This window comes from Carcharhinus amblyrhynchos, chromosome 27 (assembly GCF_965287045.1).
Source record: "Carcharhinus amblyrhynchos chromosome 27, sCarAmb.v2.hapA, whole genome shotgun sequence".
NCBI lineage: Eukaryota > Metazoa > Chordata > Chondrichthyes > Carcharhiniformes > Carcharhinidae > Carcharhinus > Carcharhinus amblyrhynchos.
The window spans coordinates 29,650,159-29,668,099 of record NC_137350.1 but is presented as its reverse complement, the minus strand read 5'-3'; the positions used below and the strand labels follow the sequence as shown (position 1 = coordinate 29,668,099).

General features: G+C 45.9%; 1 protein-coding gene across 1 annotated transcript in view; it reads left to right on the top strand.

Annotated features, from left to right (window-relative positions):
- LOC145359024 (uncharacterized) overlaps positions 1–17,941 on the top strand; it is a 100,257-nt gene that overhangs the window by 23,213 nt on the left and 59,103 nt on the right. The window contains exons 5-9 of the mRNA XM_080213377.1: positions 2,190–2,249; positions 9,999–10,110; positions 14,049–14,121; positions 15,122–15,175; positions 17,143–17,301. Of these exons, the coding sequence (XP_080069503.1) occupies positions 2,190–2,249; positions 9,999–10,110; positions 14,049–14,121; positions 15,122–15,175; positions 17,143–17,301 (458 nt within the window). The remainder of the gene's footprint in view (positions 1–2,189; positions 2,250–9,998; positions 10,111–14,048; positions 14,122–15,121; positions 15,176–17,142; positions 17,302–17,941) is intronic.

Genomic DNA, 17,941 nt, shown 5'->3' with positions numbered 1-17,941 from the left:
AAAAAAGATGAACTCGCTACACAAACAAAAGCAAGCATTTCACAATTATAGAATGATATTAGGGGCATGATTTGACTTCTGTTTTATTGCCTCATATCAATCGATCCCTTCCCTACAACTCTCTGCTTCGTTTTCCTTTCATGAAGACATTCCTTAAAACGTACCAAGTCATCAGATCTAATGCCTCCTTATGGGGCACAGTTACGTACCTTGTTTTATAATGCCCCAGCGAAGTACTTTGGGGCTTTTATTACACTAAAAGGTGTATATAAATACAAATTGTTGTTTCAAAAAATAATGGAGTTTTGAAACAGTCCTCATAGATGTATAAATTTGATACAAATGAACTGTTAGATATGGCTGGTGGGCCAGTCCTACAGATCACTGGCATATCTGTTAATGAAACTCCAAGGTATATTATGAAGTTACCCTAGATCTCAACTTTAGCATTTGATTTTGGCATGAGGGTGAGCATAAGGTACTTTACTCCAGATATGATTCAATTGACCTGCTAGGAAGCTTTTATCAAAACAAACTTTATTTACAAACTTTGTTTAAGAACACAGATAGAATATAACAAAAAAAATTAGCATAACTTTTACCAATAAAAATACTTAGACATGGCAAAGTACAATCCATGACAGCTAGCTATCTCTGTTGTTCCAATTTAAAGGAAGGTATACATCCTTCTTCAGAATTAGTTAGCATAAAAACAAGCCTGCTCACATGATGCTGGATTTTCAGCTTTTTAACACTTTTGGACCGAGATCCAGGCAGCAGTTTTCAGAGAAAGATCCAATCCCATACAGCAGAGTCTCCAAAAAAGAAACTTATCTCCTGGTAGATTCCAGTCTCCAACTTCAGAGTTGGGGGGGGGGGGGAGAGCGGGGTGGGGTGGTGGTAGTTGGGGGGCAGGTAAAGATCAACACTGCTCTCTCTCAACTCCAAAAGCAGCATCTAAGCTTGAATAGTCCGTGTAAGCCCAGCTACCCTTATAACATGACCATACCTACCAATCATCCCAAACAAGCCCCACTCTGCATAATTCCAGGGGAAAGCAGCAGGACAGCATTAGTTTAGATTAAAACTAACATTCTAGCCATTAGAAGCAATTATACTGCTGCAGTAACAATACAGGATGCTGGTAGGTAGAACAGCTCGTAGAGTCATAGAACCCCAACAGTGCAGAAGGAGGCTATTTGGTCCATCAAGTCTGCGCTGACCACAATCCCACCTATTCTCATCTCCTCACACATTTGCCCTACTAATCCCCTGACACTAGGGTCTATTAAGCATGGTCAATGAACCTAACCTGCATATCTTTGCAGTGTGGGAGGAAACTGGAGCACCTGGAGGAAATTCATGCAGACATGGGGAGAATGTGCAAACTCCACACAGACAGTGACCTGAGGTTGGAATTGAACTCGGGTCCCTGGCGCTGTGAGGCAGCAATGCTGACCACTGTGCCACCAGTCTTGCTGATGTTGGTGAAATCTGTGGCTCATCCATTCAGGGCAATCTGCTACAACAGATCCTACACAAGTACTTGGCTCAGATACATTTCTTAAAGGCGCAGTATCGTCACATATCTAAGAGGTCAGTCACTGATCTCGGCTATGCCACTGAAGGAGGTGGTGCAGAGACATATTTCTCAAGTAACGGGGGAAATCAGAGGAAGAGCTACCCCAGGCCACCCTTATAGCACTCAGCTCATGTCCATTGGTGTGGGCCAGCCCTTGGTTGAAGAATGGTGGGAGACATTGCGTAGCATCCGGTTACATTGACCTCATGATACTCAAATTTTAAAGCAGCTTGCTTTCATCTCTATTGGAGCTTTCTTCCATTGCTTTCCCGGGTCAGCTCACAAGAACAGCTCACAAACATGGCAAGGTGCAGCCAGGGTAGCTTGGAGAGCTAAAAGAGATCACGTCACACCTAGGAACTGGATTGTCTTATTTTCACATCATCTTTGCATTTAGTGTAACACTAGAGGACACTAATATTCACTGAATACTGTCATTGGTCATTAAAGTAAATAAAGCTGGTTGCTCCAAATAACACTCGGGGCAGAGTCATGAAGGGAGTTGTTTTCTCCAGGCAAATAATCCTTTGACATAATTAAATCAGGGAAGTCTGCAAATCGTTTCCCTCTTTCAGATTTGACTAATTGGTATCTTTTCCACCCACAGTTTTCTGGAGGAATGGAGGAGGCCGAGGACCCAGACCTTCGGATCACCACACCACAACCGGTAGGTGGAGAATGCGTAAAGTGGTCGATGTGCCCTCTGTTACAGCTGGAATCAATGTTCGGGTCAGTGGCTGGTGGCGTCCCGAAGAGATGACATGTACCAGCCTCCCAGCAGATACCAGTGAGGACAAAGGTTATATATTTTTTGGTAGCGATGATGTGGAGATGCTGGCGTTGGATTGGGGTGGGCACAGTAAGAGGTCTCTCAACACCAGGTTAAATTCCAACAGGTTTATTTGGTAGCACGAGCTTTTGGAGCACTGCTTTAACCTGGTGATGTGAGACCTCTTACTGTATCTTTTTTCTAAACTCATGGATTTTATTCGGGAATAACCTAATATGACAGCCTCCAGCGCATGGATTTCAAAGGCAAGATCCTGGATAATCAATATGTTTGATCACTTTGACATCCCAGATAAACTATGGAAACTTCAGCAACATGGTCCACTTATAAGAAGCACAAAAGGATACTAGGTAAGGTCAAATTGGTGCATCATTCAGGTGAACCTTGGGAATGGGCAAGAAATTGGTCCGAGGTTGGAAAGTGTTGGCAGGAATATTTTAAAGGGTTGATGGTGTGGGTTGATAATGGATCTGCTGAGTTCTGAATTTACACCACAAACTTGCATCATTTGCAGTTCACAAAATCAGGTATTGATAAAAGACTAAGGAGTGTAAGGACTACTCAGAAAATATATACCAGAGGTCATTCACATATGAGTATTGTGGCAATATATAGAGACAATGAAAACTAATAAATTACAGTTCAGGATGTCAGTCAGCCCTTCTTCACACAGTTGTGTGGATCAGCACTGCTTTATAACCTGTTACAAAGGTAGATAATCAGTGCCACCCTACTCTTTCCTCCACCTTGTTGAATCAAAAACATTGATGGTTGATTTATTAAAATATACAGAAGTTGGGAGGAGCTGCCAATGCGGTAGCAGCATTGTAAACATTCCTTCTTACGTTGTGGCAAATGTTAATTGCCATAATAGAATGTGGTGAAGGAATAAGTCTGAAGCTTCTCTTTTAACTCCAATATCAGAGGGGCGTTTTTTACGCAGAGGGTGGTGGGGGCCTGGAAGGCGCTGCCAAGTAGGGTGGTGGAGGCAGACACGTTGGCATTGTTTAAGAATTACCTGGATAGACACATGAGCAGCCTGGGAATGGAGGGATACAAACGAATGGTCTAATTGGACCAATGCACGGCACAGGCTTAGAGGGCCGAAGGGCCTGTTTCCTGTGCTGTACTGTTCTTTGTTCTTTACCTTAAGCAATTTTATTCTCAGAATGGTTCCGCCTAGTCTTCTGCTTCCCCAGACCCAGCTGTTCCAGCTGTGTCCATTTCTATTCTTTTAAACGTCATACCAATGACATCACCTGACTCTGACAATGCAATTGGCTTCACAATGCCATTACCAAAGGATGGAATTTCTGACACATTGACAGGTTCCCCTCTATTTCTTTTAAATTAAAACTTTAAAAAGAAACAAAATTCAAGGACACTTTTTAGAAGCAAAAGTTGGGTGTTTTAACATTATAGACCCCTATTCATATATAAACATAACTATAAAGCAAAAATATTTAGCTTTCCTTATAAAACAAAATGCCCCTTTTCCAACATGTGTTGCAATTTCTTGGAGTAGACATTTTTTTTTAATAGTCTAATAATTGGAGATGTGTGTCAACTCATCATGTCTCCCTTCTCTCTAACAGTGCAGAGATTCAAGATGAGAAGGGGAAAGTTTAAGGGAGATGTGTGGGGGAAGTTTTTCACACAGACAGTGGTGGATGCCTGGAATGAGGGTGGTGGAAGCAGGCACATTAGTAAGATTTAAGAGACACCTGATGGGCACATGAATAGGGAGGGAATACAGGGATATGGACCGAGTAAGGGTAGAAGGTTTTGTTTTAGTTTACTTATGATCGGCATGGACCTAAAAACCAAAGGGCCCGTTCCTGTGTTGTACTTTTCTTCTTTGTTGTTTTACACTTTTCTTATCCTCTTCTTAGTGATGTTTTTCGTTGAGTCGACATTGTCCCACAGGGATGGGTTATGACCTGTGGACAAATCTTTCTCACGTTCCCCTTTGTGTTGTATGTCTGCCAGTACCTTGCATAAGTAGACCATCCCATATCTACTGCTAATGCCAGTGTTTTAGCAGCTAAGGTACTTCTCAGGACTCGTTCAATTTTCTTGACTTCCCAAGCCAATGGTTAACATTTATCATTCTTTCCCACCAAGAATATGATACATCCTGTCGTGCTAGAATATCCATTTGGAGGATTGGCTTGCAAAGTATCGCTAAAAGTGGCCAACTTCATATCATCTGGTTCACCCAAGGCTGGAAACTTGGGTGCCTTTCTCTAAATTTAATGTCTGTAATGTTTTGTTAGCTTTCTGAACTTCCTCTACTGTAACATACATCATCAGAGTATTCCACTCCAACACATCGTAACCAGCATCAGTCTGAGTGTCCAACCAGTTCCGCCATCCAACCAAGCTTCTCAATTGATCTGATTTCTGATTTTGATGCTGGATCTTTTTCTTGTGAGGAACTGACCTGATTTATCAGGATGTGACTAATGTTTTCTAGATAAGGTTGTTGATCCAGTGATCCTGACCTGTTTCGCTTAATGTCTAAACCCGTGTATTTAAAACCTTGAATTCCTTTTTGGATTTATCTATCACCCATTGTTCAAACTTATCAGAACCTCCCCACAGGAAGTTATCCACATGCATGATAAAGATTTCTGCTAGAATCATAAAAGGAGGCCATCCAGCCCATTGAGCCTGCACTGACAACAATCCCAGCCAGCCCTATCCCCACATATTTAATCTCCCTGACACTAAGAGTCAATTTTACCATGGCCAATCCACCTAATCCGCATATCTTTGGACGATGGGAGGAAACAGGAGCACCTGGAGGAAACCCACACAGACACAGGGAGGACATGCTGACTCCGCACAGACAGTGACCCAGCCAGGAATCGTATCCGGGTCCCTGGCGCCGTGGGGCAGCGGTGCTAACCACTGTGCCACCTGCCACCCATTTAAGATTTTATGATTTTCATGGCACCTCCTATTTTACATCATTTACGACTGCAAGAAATAATTGAATCCTTAGTTGATTTTAATTGTGTGTTTGGAACCCGGAATAAGATTATTCCAGATATATTGAACCACGATTGACATCTCAATAACATTTCTCCCCCCCACTCTTACAACCTCTTCATTGTTCTGCTGTAGGCTGATTTTGATTTGATTTGATTTATTATTGCATTAGTTTACAGTGAAAAGTATTGTTTCTTGCATGTTATACGGAGAAAACATACCGTTCATAGAGAAGGAAACAAAAGAGTGGAGGATGTAATGTTACAGTCATAGCTGGGGTGTAGAGAAAGATCAATTTAATGCGAGGTAGGTCCATTCAAAAGTCTGATGGCAGCAGGGAAGAAGCTGTTGTTGTGTCAGCTGGTGCGTGACCTCAGACTTTTGTATCTTTTTCCCAACGGAAGAAGGTGGAATAGAGAATGTCCGGGAATGTTGAAGTATAGTCCTTTGGTTTTCCAATGTCAATCACATCACATGGTGAACTCCAACCGGCTGGAGTATCTCTGAGCTAGAAGGCCCCAAGTTCAAGTCCCACTCTGGGACATGTTGGCTCCGGCAGAACCCAACCACTGGGGCAGGCAAACCAGTGTGTATCAGTGACGGTCCCCAGTCCAGATAAACATGGAGGGTTAGAGGCAGGAAGGGTGCAGTAAAGGCAACTTGTTTTAGCTTCAACAATGAATGATTTGTTATCAATATACTGGTAGAACTACTGCATAAATCTACTCCCTTCTCCACCCTGGACCAAGCTGAGGTTCATCCTCAACCCAGGATGTACGCCCTCACCGATTGGCTCAGCTTCCCAGGCAGCCTCTTGGAGGGTTTGGCTCAATCACATGGTCCCTTAGAGGGGCCACATTAACACAAAGGCCACCTGACTGTTAGTCACCCATCAAATGCAAATAAAAATCGATGGCTGATATGGAAATGATCAGTTGACATTGTGGTGACCCCATATAGCACAGGAAAAGCTGGAAGAGGAACCAACCAGCTGCGATGAGCTCTGACCCCAATGTCAATCGGCTTTGAGTCAAGTGGGGGAAGGTTCATCGCTAAGCCTAATCCTACTGTCACTGACATCACTGTGAGGAACAGCAGCCTATTCTAACACATCCAACATAGGGACACTAAAGTTAGTTGAAGCAACCCCACTGCCAACCTAATCAGCAATGTTGAGCCTACAAGCTTGAAACTTGAATGGACGACACGGTGGCACAGCGGTTAGCATTGCTACCTCACAGCGCCAGGGACCCAGGTTCGGTTCCCAGCTCGGGTCACTGTTTGTGTGGAGTTTGCACATTCTCCCTGTGTCTGCGTGGGTTTTCTCCGGGTGCTCAGGTTTCCTCCCACAGTCCAAAGATGTGCAGGTTAGCTGCACTGGTCATGCTAAAGTCTCCCTCAGGGTACCCAAACAGGCACCGGAGTGTGGCGACAAGGGGATTCTCACAGTAATTTCACTGCAATGTTCATGTAAGCCTACGTGTGACTAATAAGTAAACTTTACTTTACACTATGATTGGGTTGCATGGAGAGGCAGTGCATGTCTCCACTGAGCCAGTAAGCGGCAATTTCACTTGGAGTTTGAGGGCATCTGCTCTTAGGCTTTTTAACACACTTCAGATTTTTCTGTTGTTCTGAATCAGGTATGGATAAGGTATCTGTATCTGATTACATTCCAACCTTTGTCACACTACCTGTTTACCCTCGGTTATTAATGTACACAAAGTAGATTACGAAATGACTGTAGCTGAAAACAACATGGCTGCCCTGTACTCACACCACCCCTCCCCACCCCTCAACGTCCTCCCTTATTCCCAAACACAAGACCTTTTGTACTGACAAGAATAAATCGCAAGTTTGTAAATTTATGACAGAATCGCTTATTGTAAAGTTTCCAATCAAAGGTTTTTTTCCTCTTAGCCGGGAAGATAACAATTACCTGTGCGGATGTCATAAAACATCCAGATAGGAATCCACGCAACTTCAGCTCGCCATTCATATCGGCCTCCTGAAACATTTATTGTTTTATCATGCAGTGGATTCTCTTTCGGGGTTTATTATTCTTAACCAGAATCGTTAACCCTCGGAGGGTTAAAGGAGTTCACGTGAACACTATAACGAGGGGTTACAGGAATAGAAACATAGAAACTAGAAGCAGGAGTAGGCCCTTCGAGCCTGTTCTGCCATTGAATTCAATGATCCCCCGCCATTCTGCCTTGATCCCTTGAGCCTCAAGAGCTACATCTAATTTCTTCTTGAAATCACGCAATGTTTTGGCCTCAACTACTTTCTGAGGCAGTGAATTCCACACATTCACCATCCTCTGGGTGAAGAAATTTCTCCTCACCTCAGTCCTAAAAGGTTTATTCCTTCTCCTCAAACTATGACCCATAGTTCTGGACACCCCCACCATTAGGAACGTTGACCGTGATTCTCCCAAAAGCGCTGAATTGGCGGGAAAACTGTTCTAAATCCTGACCGTTTTGTCAGTTCAGCTTTTCACCTGAATCTCCGCGCTCTGTGCACTGTAAAGGTTCCAGTTGTGAATATCATTACAAACCCATGGGGGGGGTGGGGCTTATTCACACCGGAGTCTAACAGCCCTGGAACTCTGCACGTGCACAGTGGTCCCCGATCTGTCAGTCTCCCCGTTTGCTGGCCAGCTCGGTACCCCTGCAGAGCTGCCCCTCCAACACCCCTCCACGGCCCAAACGCAGCCCCCATGACAATTCCCAGGCCAACCCTGACCCCCCCGTCCCGGAGCGCACCAATGTACAGCCCATACCCAACCCCCCCACCCAACCACTTCCACCCGCCCTCCCCCAGCAGTGGTGATCCCCTCACCTCAGCAGACCCCCCCCTCCCCAGAGGCAGCCTTCCCTCCTCTTCATTCCAGTGGGGTCTCCCGCTAGTTCCCCGAACGTGGGGAGCTAGCCAGAACTAGGGAATGAAGTACTTCTGGTGGGGTGGGAGTTTCAATCGGGATTGGAAAGTTCCTAATAATTACCTTGAAAACATATTTAAAATGCATTTAAAACTGATCTAAATTACTTACCTGTCTACCCGCTGGTTTCCAGTGTGGTCTCACCGGCGACTGTTCACTGGCTCTGGGGGATGCGCATGCATTCCCGGCGCATGTACAAATCCCGATACAAGGCTGGCAACGCGCATCTCCCACCACGACCCAAAGCTGCAAGTCACGATGGCAGAATCGCAGCCATTCTTTCTGAATCTACTCTGTCTAACCCTGTCAGAATTTTATAAGTTTCTGTGAGCTCTCTCTTCTAAACTCCAATCAATATAATCCCAAACAATGCAAATACTTCAGTGCAAAAAGGGAGATAGGATGAACTGGGTTACCGTTGACGAGTCAATCTATTATGAGCGAGGGTAGATTCCCAAAGGCCGTATTATGGAATAAAAGTTAATGTGTCTTTATAAATGCATACATTGATGAATGCCAGCTGTATAGATTTCTAAAAGACAAGCCATGTCTGACAATTGGAATAAATGTCTTTCAGGAAAGATGACAGATTGAATGGTTTCCTGTTACACTCTTGAGATATACTCATTCTCAAAAATAGTCAGAAACTATTCATCATCTCACTCAAGAGATTAAATAAGTAGGGTTTCTTTTATACTTTTATGCAATTTGGGCATTCCTGGTGAGCACAGTAAGAAGTCTCACAGCACCAGGTTAAAGTCCAACAGGTTTATTTGGAAGCACGAGCTTTCGGAGCGCTGCTCCTTCTTCAGGTGAGTGACTCAGCATCTCCACGTCATTCCTGTTGAAGCCAGCATTTATTGCCCATCCCTAATGGCCCTTGAAAAGGTGATGGTGAGCTGCCTTCAATCCGTGTGGTGTAGCTACGTCCACAGTGCTGTTTGGGAGGGAGGTCCAGGATTTTGCCCCAGTGACAGTAAAGGAACAGTGAGGTATTTCCAAGTCAGGATGGTGAGTGACTTGGAAGAGAACTTGCAGGTGGTGTTCCCATGTGTCTGGTAGAGATTACAGCTGCTGTTGAAGTATCCAAGTGATAAGGCACACTGGAAGTGATCTGTGTAAGGACACTGGTTCAGATGGGTTTTGCAATTTATACAGCAATTGTTCCTCAGTTACAACATGTAGTCACACACATGACTATATGTCACGATGAGTGAGTGGTGGAAAGATACACGTTCAGATAGTTCCTGATTACATCACCCTGAAACCCCTGAAATCACAGAATGTGGTAGGCACTGCCGCCTCACAGCACCAGGGACCCAGGTTCAATTCCGGCCTTGGGAATGACTGTGTGGAGTTTGCATGTTCTCCGCATGTCTGCGTGGGTTTCCTCCAGGTACTCCAGCTTCCTCCCACAGTCAAAGATGTGCGGGTTAGATCAATTGGCCATGCTAAATTGCCCCTTAGTGTCAGGGAGATTAGCAGGGTAAATATGTGGGGTCATGGGGATAGGGTTTGGGTGGGATTGTTGTGAATGGCCTCCTTCTGCACTGTAGGGGTTCTATGACTCCGTGAAGTTAAGTGCAATGAAAGATTTGCCAGCTATTTTTGCATTTAACAATGCTTCGTTGGTGTGTGAAGTCACTGTTTGCTGCTTTATGTAATTTATCATTTACTTTCTTTTGTAGAAAACCCCCTATCCAATAGAAACAACGCCTGATCTGAAATCTATGCCAGGCTCTGGGGAAGAGGCAATCACCAGTCTGCCCGTAGAGGAGGACACCTCAGATGTTAAAACAGGTGAACATTGAATCCCAACAATGTTTCAGAATCATCCAAGCTAAAGACCATTTATGTGGAATCATGGCCATTGCTTTATTAAACCCAAAAATGTACTTTATTCATCAAATTTATAAAGGTACATTGCATAGGACGACATGGTGGCACAGTGGGTAGCACTGTTGGCTTACAGTGCCAGGGTCCCAGGTTCGATTCTGACCTTGGGTGTGTGGAGTTTGTACGTTCTCCCCATGTCTGCGTGGGTTTCCTCCGGGTGCTCTGGTTCCTCCCAGAGGAAGGTTGCGCGTTAGGTTGATTGGTCATGCTAAATTGATCCTAGTGTTAGGGAGATTAGCAGGCTAAATGTGTGGCATTAGGAGATTAGGGCCTGAGTGAGATTGTGGTTAGTACAGAGTCAATGGGCCAAATGGCCTCCTTCTGTACTGTAGGGATTCTATAATAGTTCAAAATTTACATTATAGAATGTCCAGTGCATGTGTCATTCTGAAAGTCAAATGAGACACCTCAGTTACAGGGACATTTATTTCACGTCAAACATACAACCCAAAGGGTTTTCCACAGGTTCCGGCCTCTCAGTGTACCGTGGTGGAGGGCCTTAGACTGTGGTCTTTCTCCAGAACCTTTACAGCGATTGCCTCAAGCTTTATTGCTTCATTCAGTATGTAGCCCCAGTCTTGGGGCTAAGATCAAGTGTCAGATCAAGCCCAAGATGGGGTTCAATGCCAAATTTTGTGAGCTTGGATCTTGTTTCTCTCTCTAAGGGGAACCATGGATTCAATTGGAATTTGAATTTGATTTTTGGAGCAAGCAGTGAGATGGATTTGGGTTTGGCCAGTTCACTCTGAGCTTTGGCTTTGTAACTTTAAGGATGGAGTAAAAAATTAATTAAGTAAAAATATGGTTCTAGGCCTTGGAATGTGGCAGTCTGCAACAACTGGAGGGGTTGGGGGGGGATTCTCCCAGCTCACTATGCTGCTCGAGTACCACAGTGGGCCGGGGGACATCAGCGGGGGGCCTGTAGCGGGATTCGCGACCAGCATCCAGCCAATCACGAGTCTCCCAGGTCAGGCCTTTCAACAGGATCAGCCTCAGGCTGGAACCCAGCACGAGGCTGACTAGTATATTGAAATGGACAGTAGTCTCCCAGGCTCGCTCTCTGCTCCACCCGCTAGACAGGTACCATCAGTGGGGATTAAAGCTGGTCCCCATAGAGGTGGGGGGGCGTGGGGGCTAAACATGATCACCCTGCTGGTGGGGACAGAGGCCCCCCTCCCCCCAGGAGGCTGGGGCAGGGGGTGCCACTTGGGCAATGGGAACTATAGAAAAGATATTATTAAGCTCGAAAGAGTGCAGAAAAGATTTACTAGGATGCTACCGGGACTTGATGGTTTGAGTTATAAGGAGAGGTTGGATAGACTGGGGCTTCTTGCCTGGGGTGTAGGAGGCTGAGGAGTGATCTTATTGAGGTCTATAAAATAATGAAGGGCACAGATCAGCTCGGTGGTCAAGATGTTTTCCCAGAGGGAGGGGAGTCTAAAACTAGAGGGCATGGGTTTAGGGTGAGAGAGGAGAGATACAAAAGGGTCCAGAGGGGCAATTTTTTTCACTCAGAGAGTGGTGAGTGTTTGGAACAAGCTGCCAGAGGTAGTAGGTAGAGGCGGGTACAACTTTGCCTTTTATAAAGTATTCAGTAACACGGGTAAGGTGGGTGTAGAGGGATATGAGGGGGGGGGGCGGGGGAGGTGGACCATGCAAAAGTCCATTAACTTGAGCAGGATTTCGCTGTTTTGGGGGGGGGTGTGCGTTTCGGGGCGAGCGTGGCCGAAAAATGCCACCCATGGTGTGAAAGGTACAGGATTTTGCAACATTATCAATTAATAATCATTAAAAAATATGCTAAAGTGATTTATTTATTGCTAGATGTGGAGGAAGGCAATGACATCGACTCTGAGAATGAAGAGGCATCACTATTGCCCAAAGGAGACAAGGTGAACTGGAGTAGAACAATTATCTGGAATGTTCTATCATGGCAAATGACCCCATCAGATCACCAAAATTAAAAACGCCAACTCAGAGCCGGGTTAACCTGTTACTGGGATGAGATTTATTTGTTTTCTCTCCAAATCTCCTCATTTCTCTTCAGAAACAGCAAGTGGGGAGGGAGAGTTGGGGGGAAGGAGAGAGTAAAACTACAAGAGGCATAACGGTTAATGGAGACCGGGTTAGTACATGAGGAGAAGGTAGAGGTTTATAGGATGAACAGGCATTCATCCTGTTGCAGCGGACATTGCAGACAATAAGAAGTGGAAAGTGCTGGAAATGGCAACATCTGTGGAGAGATAAGTTAACAAGAGTTAAAGGGAACAAATAAACCATCTAATGACCCTAGGCCGGAGGCCCAGAGTTTTGGTAAAATGAGGTTGGGAAGGAATAACTTTTAAGACAGACAAAGTCTGAGATCCAAGACACCTGCTGAGAGAATAAAGGTCAGAAAACTAAAACAATTTACAATATTTATCTTATATTCCAATATTCAGGGCTGCTTTGAGGGTACATGTGAATTAACAGGCAAACTGGGGCCAAATATACCTGAATCCACAACCAATGCATCCGTTATCTCTGCTGCCACCTCCCCTAGGATGCAGGCCATCAGGTCCCAGAGACTTATCTGCCTTTAATCCCACTAATTTACTCAATACCCCCTCCCTTGTGATGGTTATTGCACCAAGTTCCTCTGCATTAACAGTGATGTGGAGTTGCCGGCGTTGGACTGGGGTGGGCACAGTAAGAAGTCTCACAACACCAGATTAAAGTCCAACAGGTTTATTTGGTAGCACGAGCTTTCGGAGAACTGCACCTTCATCAGCTGCCCCTTCATCAGCTGACTCACCCGATGAAGCGGCAGTGATTACTGCTATCAAGATGATTTTTCCTTTGTTTTTTATTTCCACCCAGATTGGTTCATTGTGTAGGCCCTCAGTGCCAATATCATTTCTTGATTTAATCTTTAATCAATAAAGCAACTCCACCTCCTGTCACATCTTGTCTATCCTTTCAGAATACTGAGTCCCTTGGACATTCAATTCTCCGTTCTGGTCCTCCTGTAACCATGTTTCAGTAATCCCCACCAAATCATACCCACTTGCCTCTATTCGTGCCGTCAATTCATTGACCTTATTCCGAACCCTGCATGCATTTAGGTACAGGGTTTTAAATATGTCCTACTGGTTTGTTTTTCTCTTGCAGGATTTTCTTGTACACTACATTTTCCACACATTTTGACCTCCTTTATTAATCTCTGATGTTATTAGACTGGTCCTGCCTGTTCATCCTATAAACCTCTACCTTCTCCTCATGTACTAACCCGGTCTCCATTAACCGTTATGCCTCTTGTAGTTTTACTCTCTCCTTCCCCCCAACTCTCCCTCCCCACTTGCTGTCTCTCTCATGAGGATCTCAGATCTTCCCCTTTTTGAAGATCTAACTTTTTAACTCTCTCCAGATGTCACTCCCAACTTAGACAGCATTGACGACAGGCCACTTCACAGGGTTTCCACCTTATCTGCCAAGATTCTGTTAACCTGAATTCTTGAATATGCAGTCAAGCACCAACTCACAAGCACAACTTCAACTAATGGCAGAACACTGCTGCTCCAAAGGGGTGCCGTTGCCCCACTGCTGTGGCACCAAGTCACCAGCCTTTGGCTGTCTTCCTCACTTAAACTCTGCTGCCCGTGATCCTTTCCCTCTTTGGAGACTATTTCTCTGCTCCTCTCTTTTTAACTCCTTTTTTTTCCCCTGTCCCCTCACTGGGCCTCTTCTTTTGGTGCCTCTCCCTGCCCCCTCTCTCTGTCTCCTGCCTGGGACACTAGTCCTCCCTGGCCTTCCCCTCCAGGTCACCTTATCTGGGCTTTTGTGCCTTGTTTTTTCTTGCACAGGCATGTCGGGCTCAAGGAGCATAAAAATTACAGAACTGGGCCCGCACAGCCCACTCCGAAGGCTGGTCGGGAGGTGAGGTTCCTGACCTCTGTTCTCAATGTGTTAAGTATGACTTCAATAACAATCACTCCACACCCTGTGACTCTGCAGGACTAAACTGTTTTGTCTTTCAGTCCCTCCAGTCTTTCACTCTATCACAGGCCTCCCCTTTTGTCCATTTTCCCACCAGCCTAACATTCCCAGTCCTGATCAAACACAAATGTTGGCTCTGTTTCTCCCTGCACAGATGTTGCCAGATCTGCTGGGTGTTCCCAACACTTCATGTCTTTATTTTAGATTTCCAGCACCTGCAGAATGGACCCTGTCATTCAATGGTCGGAGCAATGGTTGAAGTTGGAAATTGCCAGACCTTTTGCTTCCCCTGAGTTGGGAGAACTCATGTTATTTTATCCATTATCACCATGATAAAGGTAAAGGTCTTGTGGCACCCCTGGGCCAGAAGCTCTGGGTTCGAGTCCAATGCCAGGACTTGTTGGCCATGGAAGGACCATCCAATGGACGGGCGGCATGGTAGCACAGTGGTTAGCACTAATGCTTCACAGCTCCAGGGACCTGGGTTCGATTCCCGGCTTGGGTCACTGTCTGTGTGGAGTTTGCACATTCTCCTTGTGTTTGCGTGGGTTTCCTCCGGGTGCTCCAGTTTCCTCCCACAGTCCAAGGATGTGCGGGTTATGTTGATTGGCCATGCTAAATTGCCCCTTAGTGTCCTGAGATGCGTAGGTTAGGGGGGGGTTGAGCGGGTAAATGTAGGGATATTGGGCTAGGGTCTGGGTGGGATTGTGGTCGGTGCAGACTCGATGGGTCAGATAGCCTCTTTCTGCACTGTAGGGTTACTATTATTCGATGACTCTGGAAATCCTTTCCCCACTATTCCCGTAGGGTAACAAACAGTGTGAGTGTGAAGATGCGATGAAGGTGACAAATTCTGCTGCAGTTATAGTTAACTAAAGAGCGCCACGGGATTGATATTCACTGTCGTTGAGCTCTGATGAGATTTCTTTTGATTTCCCAGGATCAAGTTAGTTCCTGTGTCTGTCCCGTGTCTCCTGGACCGCCAGGCCCCAAGGTATGGAAATGATTGAACATTCAACAGTTATAGCGGAGATTTTATCAGTAAGGAATCACCTCTGATAGGGCAACATTTTTATGGCCAGAATATTCCCATGACCTTCCCACCATCTGTGGAGTCCGCGGCAAACACATCCCCGCCCATACCAGCTGCCCCGCAATCATTTCATGCTCCAAGCAGCATCAATCGATTAGGGGCTGGGACTTCGACCGCTCACACATGAGGAAGACCCACTTCAGAGAGATGTCGGCATGGTGGCACAGTAGTCAGCACTGCAGCCTCACTGTGCCAGGGACCCAAGTTCAACTCCCCGCCTTGGTTCACTGCCTGTACGGAGACTGCGTGTTCTCTCAGTGTCTGCGTGGGTTTCCTCTGGATGCTCCAGTTCCCTCCCACAGTCCGAAAGACGTGCTGGTTGGGTGCATTGGCCAGGCTAAATTCTCCCTCAGTGTACCTGAACAGGCGCCGGAGTGTGGTGACTAGGGGATTTTCACAGTCACTTCAAGCCTACTTGTGACACTAATAAACATTAACTTTGAACTTCAAACCTTAATGGTAATTAAACCATCAGATTACCTTAAAGCCCATCTTTCAGAGGAGGAAATCTGCCTTCCCTAACTGATCTGGCCTAAGTACAGCTCCAAGGCCATAGGTGGTCAATTCTTAGCTGCACAGCCAGTTATCTATCAGCATCAAACTGTTACAGAAAAATGAACTGTGGGTGTACCTATACCACATGGATTGTAGTGACTCAAGAAGGGTGCTCACCACCATCTTCTCAAGGGCAATTAGGGATGGGTAATAAATTGCACTGATGCCCACATCCCATCAGTGGCTAAAAATAAATCTTCATTGAGTTGGAGGTTCCCTCAGCCAAACTCAGTTACACCCTCACCTGGCCTTCTTGCCCCACACTTCCCAGCAGTCAGCCGTAATTAACAATTAAATTGATTCTTTCCTGGGATGTAGGGGTCGCTGACAAGGCCAGCATTCATTGCCCGTGGCTAATTGCCCAGAATGCCTTGGCACATCATTGCAGAGGCCAATCAGAGTCAGGCGCATTGCTGTGGATCTGGAGTTACCTGTAGGCCAGACAGGGTAAGGATGGTAGATTTCCTTCCCTAAAGGACATTAGTGAACCAGATGGATACCAAAAACACTCAGCAGGCCTGGCAGATTACACATTCTCCTCGTCTTTGCGTGGGTTTCCTCTGGGAGCTTTTTCCTTCCACAGTCCTAAGTTGTGGGGGTTAGGTGGATTAGCCATGCTAAATTGCCTCTTAAGGTCCAAGATGTGTAGGTTAGGGGGTAAGTATGTGGGGTTACAGGGATTCGGTGTGGGTAAGATGCTATATTGGAGAACCAGTGTGGACTTAATGGGCCAAATGGCCTCCTTCTGCATGGCAGGGATTCTATGAAAGGGAAGCAGTGTTGATGTTTACAATGAACTGTGACTTCTTTAGAACAGAGGGGGAGTCGTTGGACACAAAGCGTTAACTCTCTCTCTCCTCTGACGCCACCAGACTAATACTGAGACCTTGGCAAGTTGGTTCCATGTGTCAACTCAATCCCAGGCCAACTGGTGTGATATGAAACTAGATGCTGAGACTCCAATCCATGGTGAATCCAGCATTTAAAAAAAATCCCTGTGTCATTCATTGCACCCCACCCCAATCCACCCTCCACCCCTCTCCAGTACCTTTTAACAAACTTGTGCCAAAGTTTTTAATGTAAGGGCCAGACTGATACTTTCATCACTGCTACTATAGTTATTGATGGATAGATTATAGACGTTTCCTATGTGTTAAAATACATCTGCATAGAGACAACTCAGACTGGAAGAATATCAAAGGGTTATGATCCACACCTCACATCACTCTGATTATAACTCCACAGAGCTACAGCTTTCCTCGGCAATTGGGAAAGATATCGCAGTCAATTCCTTTCATTGATTTTTCTGGCAGGGAGATGCTGGCCTTCCGGGCCAACCTGGTCTACCTGGAGAAAATGGACGCCCAGGCCCAGCAGGTCCAGCTGGTCCCAGGGGGCCACCAGGATCCCCTGGCCTACCCGGATTACCAGGAGCACCAGGATCCAAAAAACAAACTGGCTGGTTTGGCACGGTGGTGAGTCCCGTCACTGTGGAGGCATGATTGTGTGGCAGTTGTGTTCAGTGCGTTGCCTACATCTTTCATTCAGTTCACAGTGTGTTGTTTGGTAGGTCACCTTGCTTTATAGGGTGTGTGCTCTCGGCAATGGGAACCTTTCCAACATTACAGCAAAATTTCACTGACCACTTCTGAAATAGGTGCTGGATAGGGGCACCCAGTCAGTGCTGTAACAGGGCACACACTGGGACTGTGCTGTAACAAAACACACACTGGGACAGTGCTGTAACAGAGCACACACTGGGACAGTGCTGTAACAGAGCACATGGTGGGACAATGCTGTAACAGAGCACACACTGGGACAGTGCTGTAACACAGCACACACTGGGACAGTGCTGTAACAGAGCACGCACTGGGACAGTGCTGTAACAGAGCACACACTGGGACAGTGCTGTAACAGAGCACATGGTGGGACAGTGCTGTAACAGAGCACGTGGTGGGACAGTGCTGTAACAGAGCACACACTGGGACAGTGCTGTAACACAGCACACACTGGGACAGTGCTGCAACAGAGCACGCACTGGGACAGTGCTGTAACAGAGCGCCCACTGGGACAGTGCTGTAACAGAGCACATGGTGGGACAGTGCTGTAACA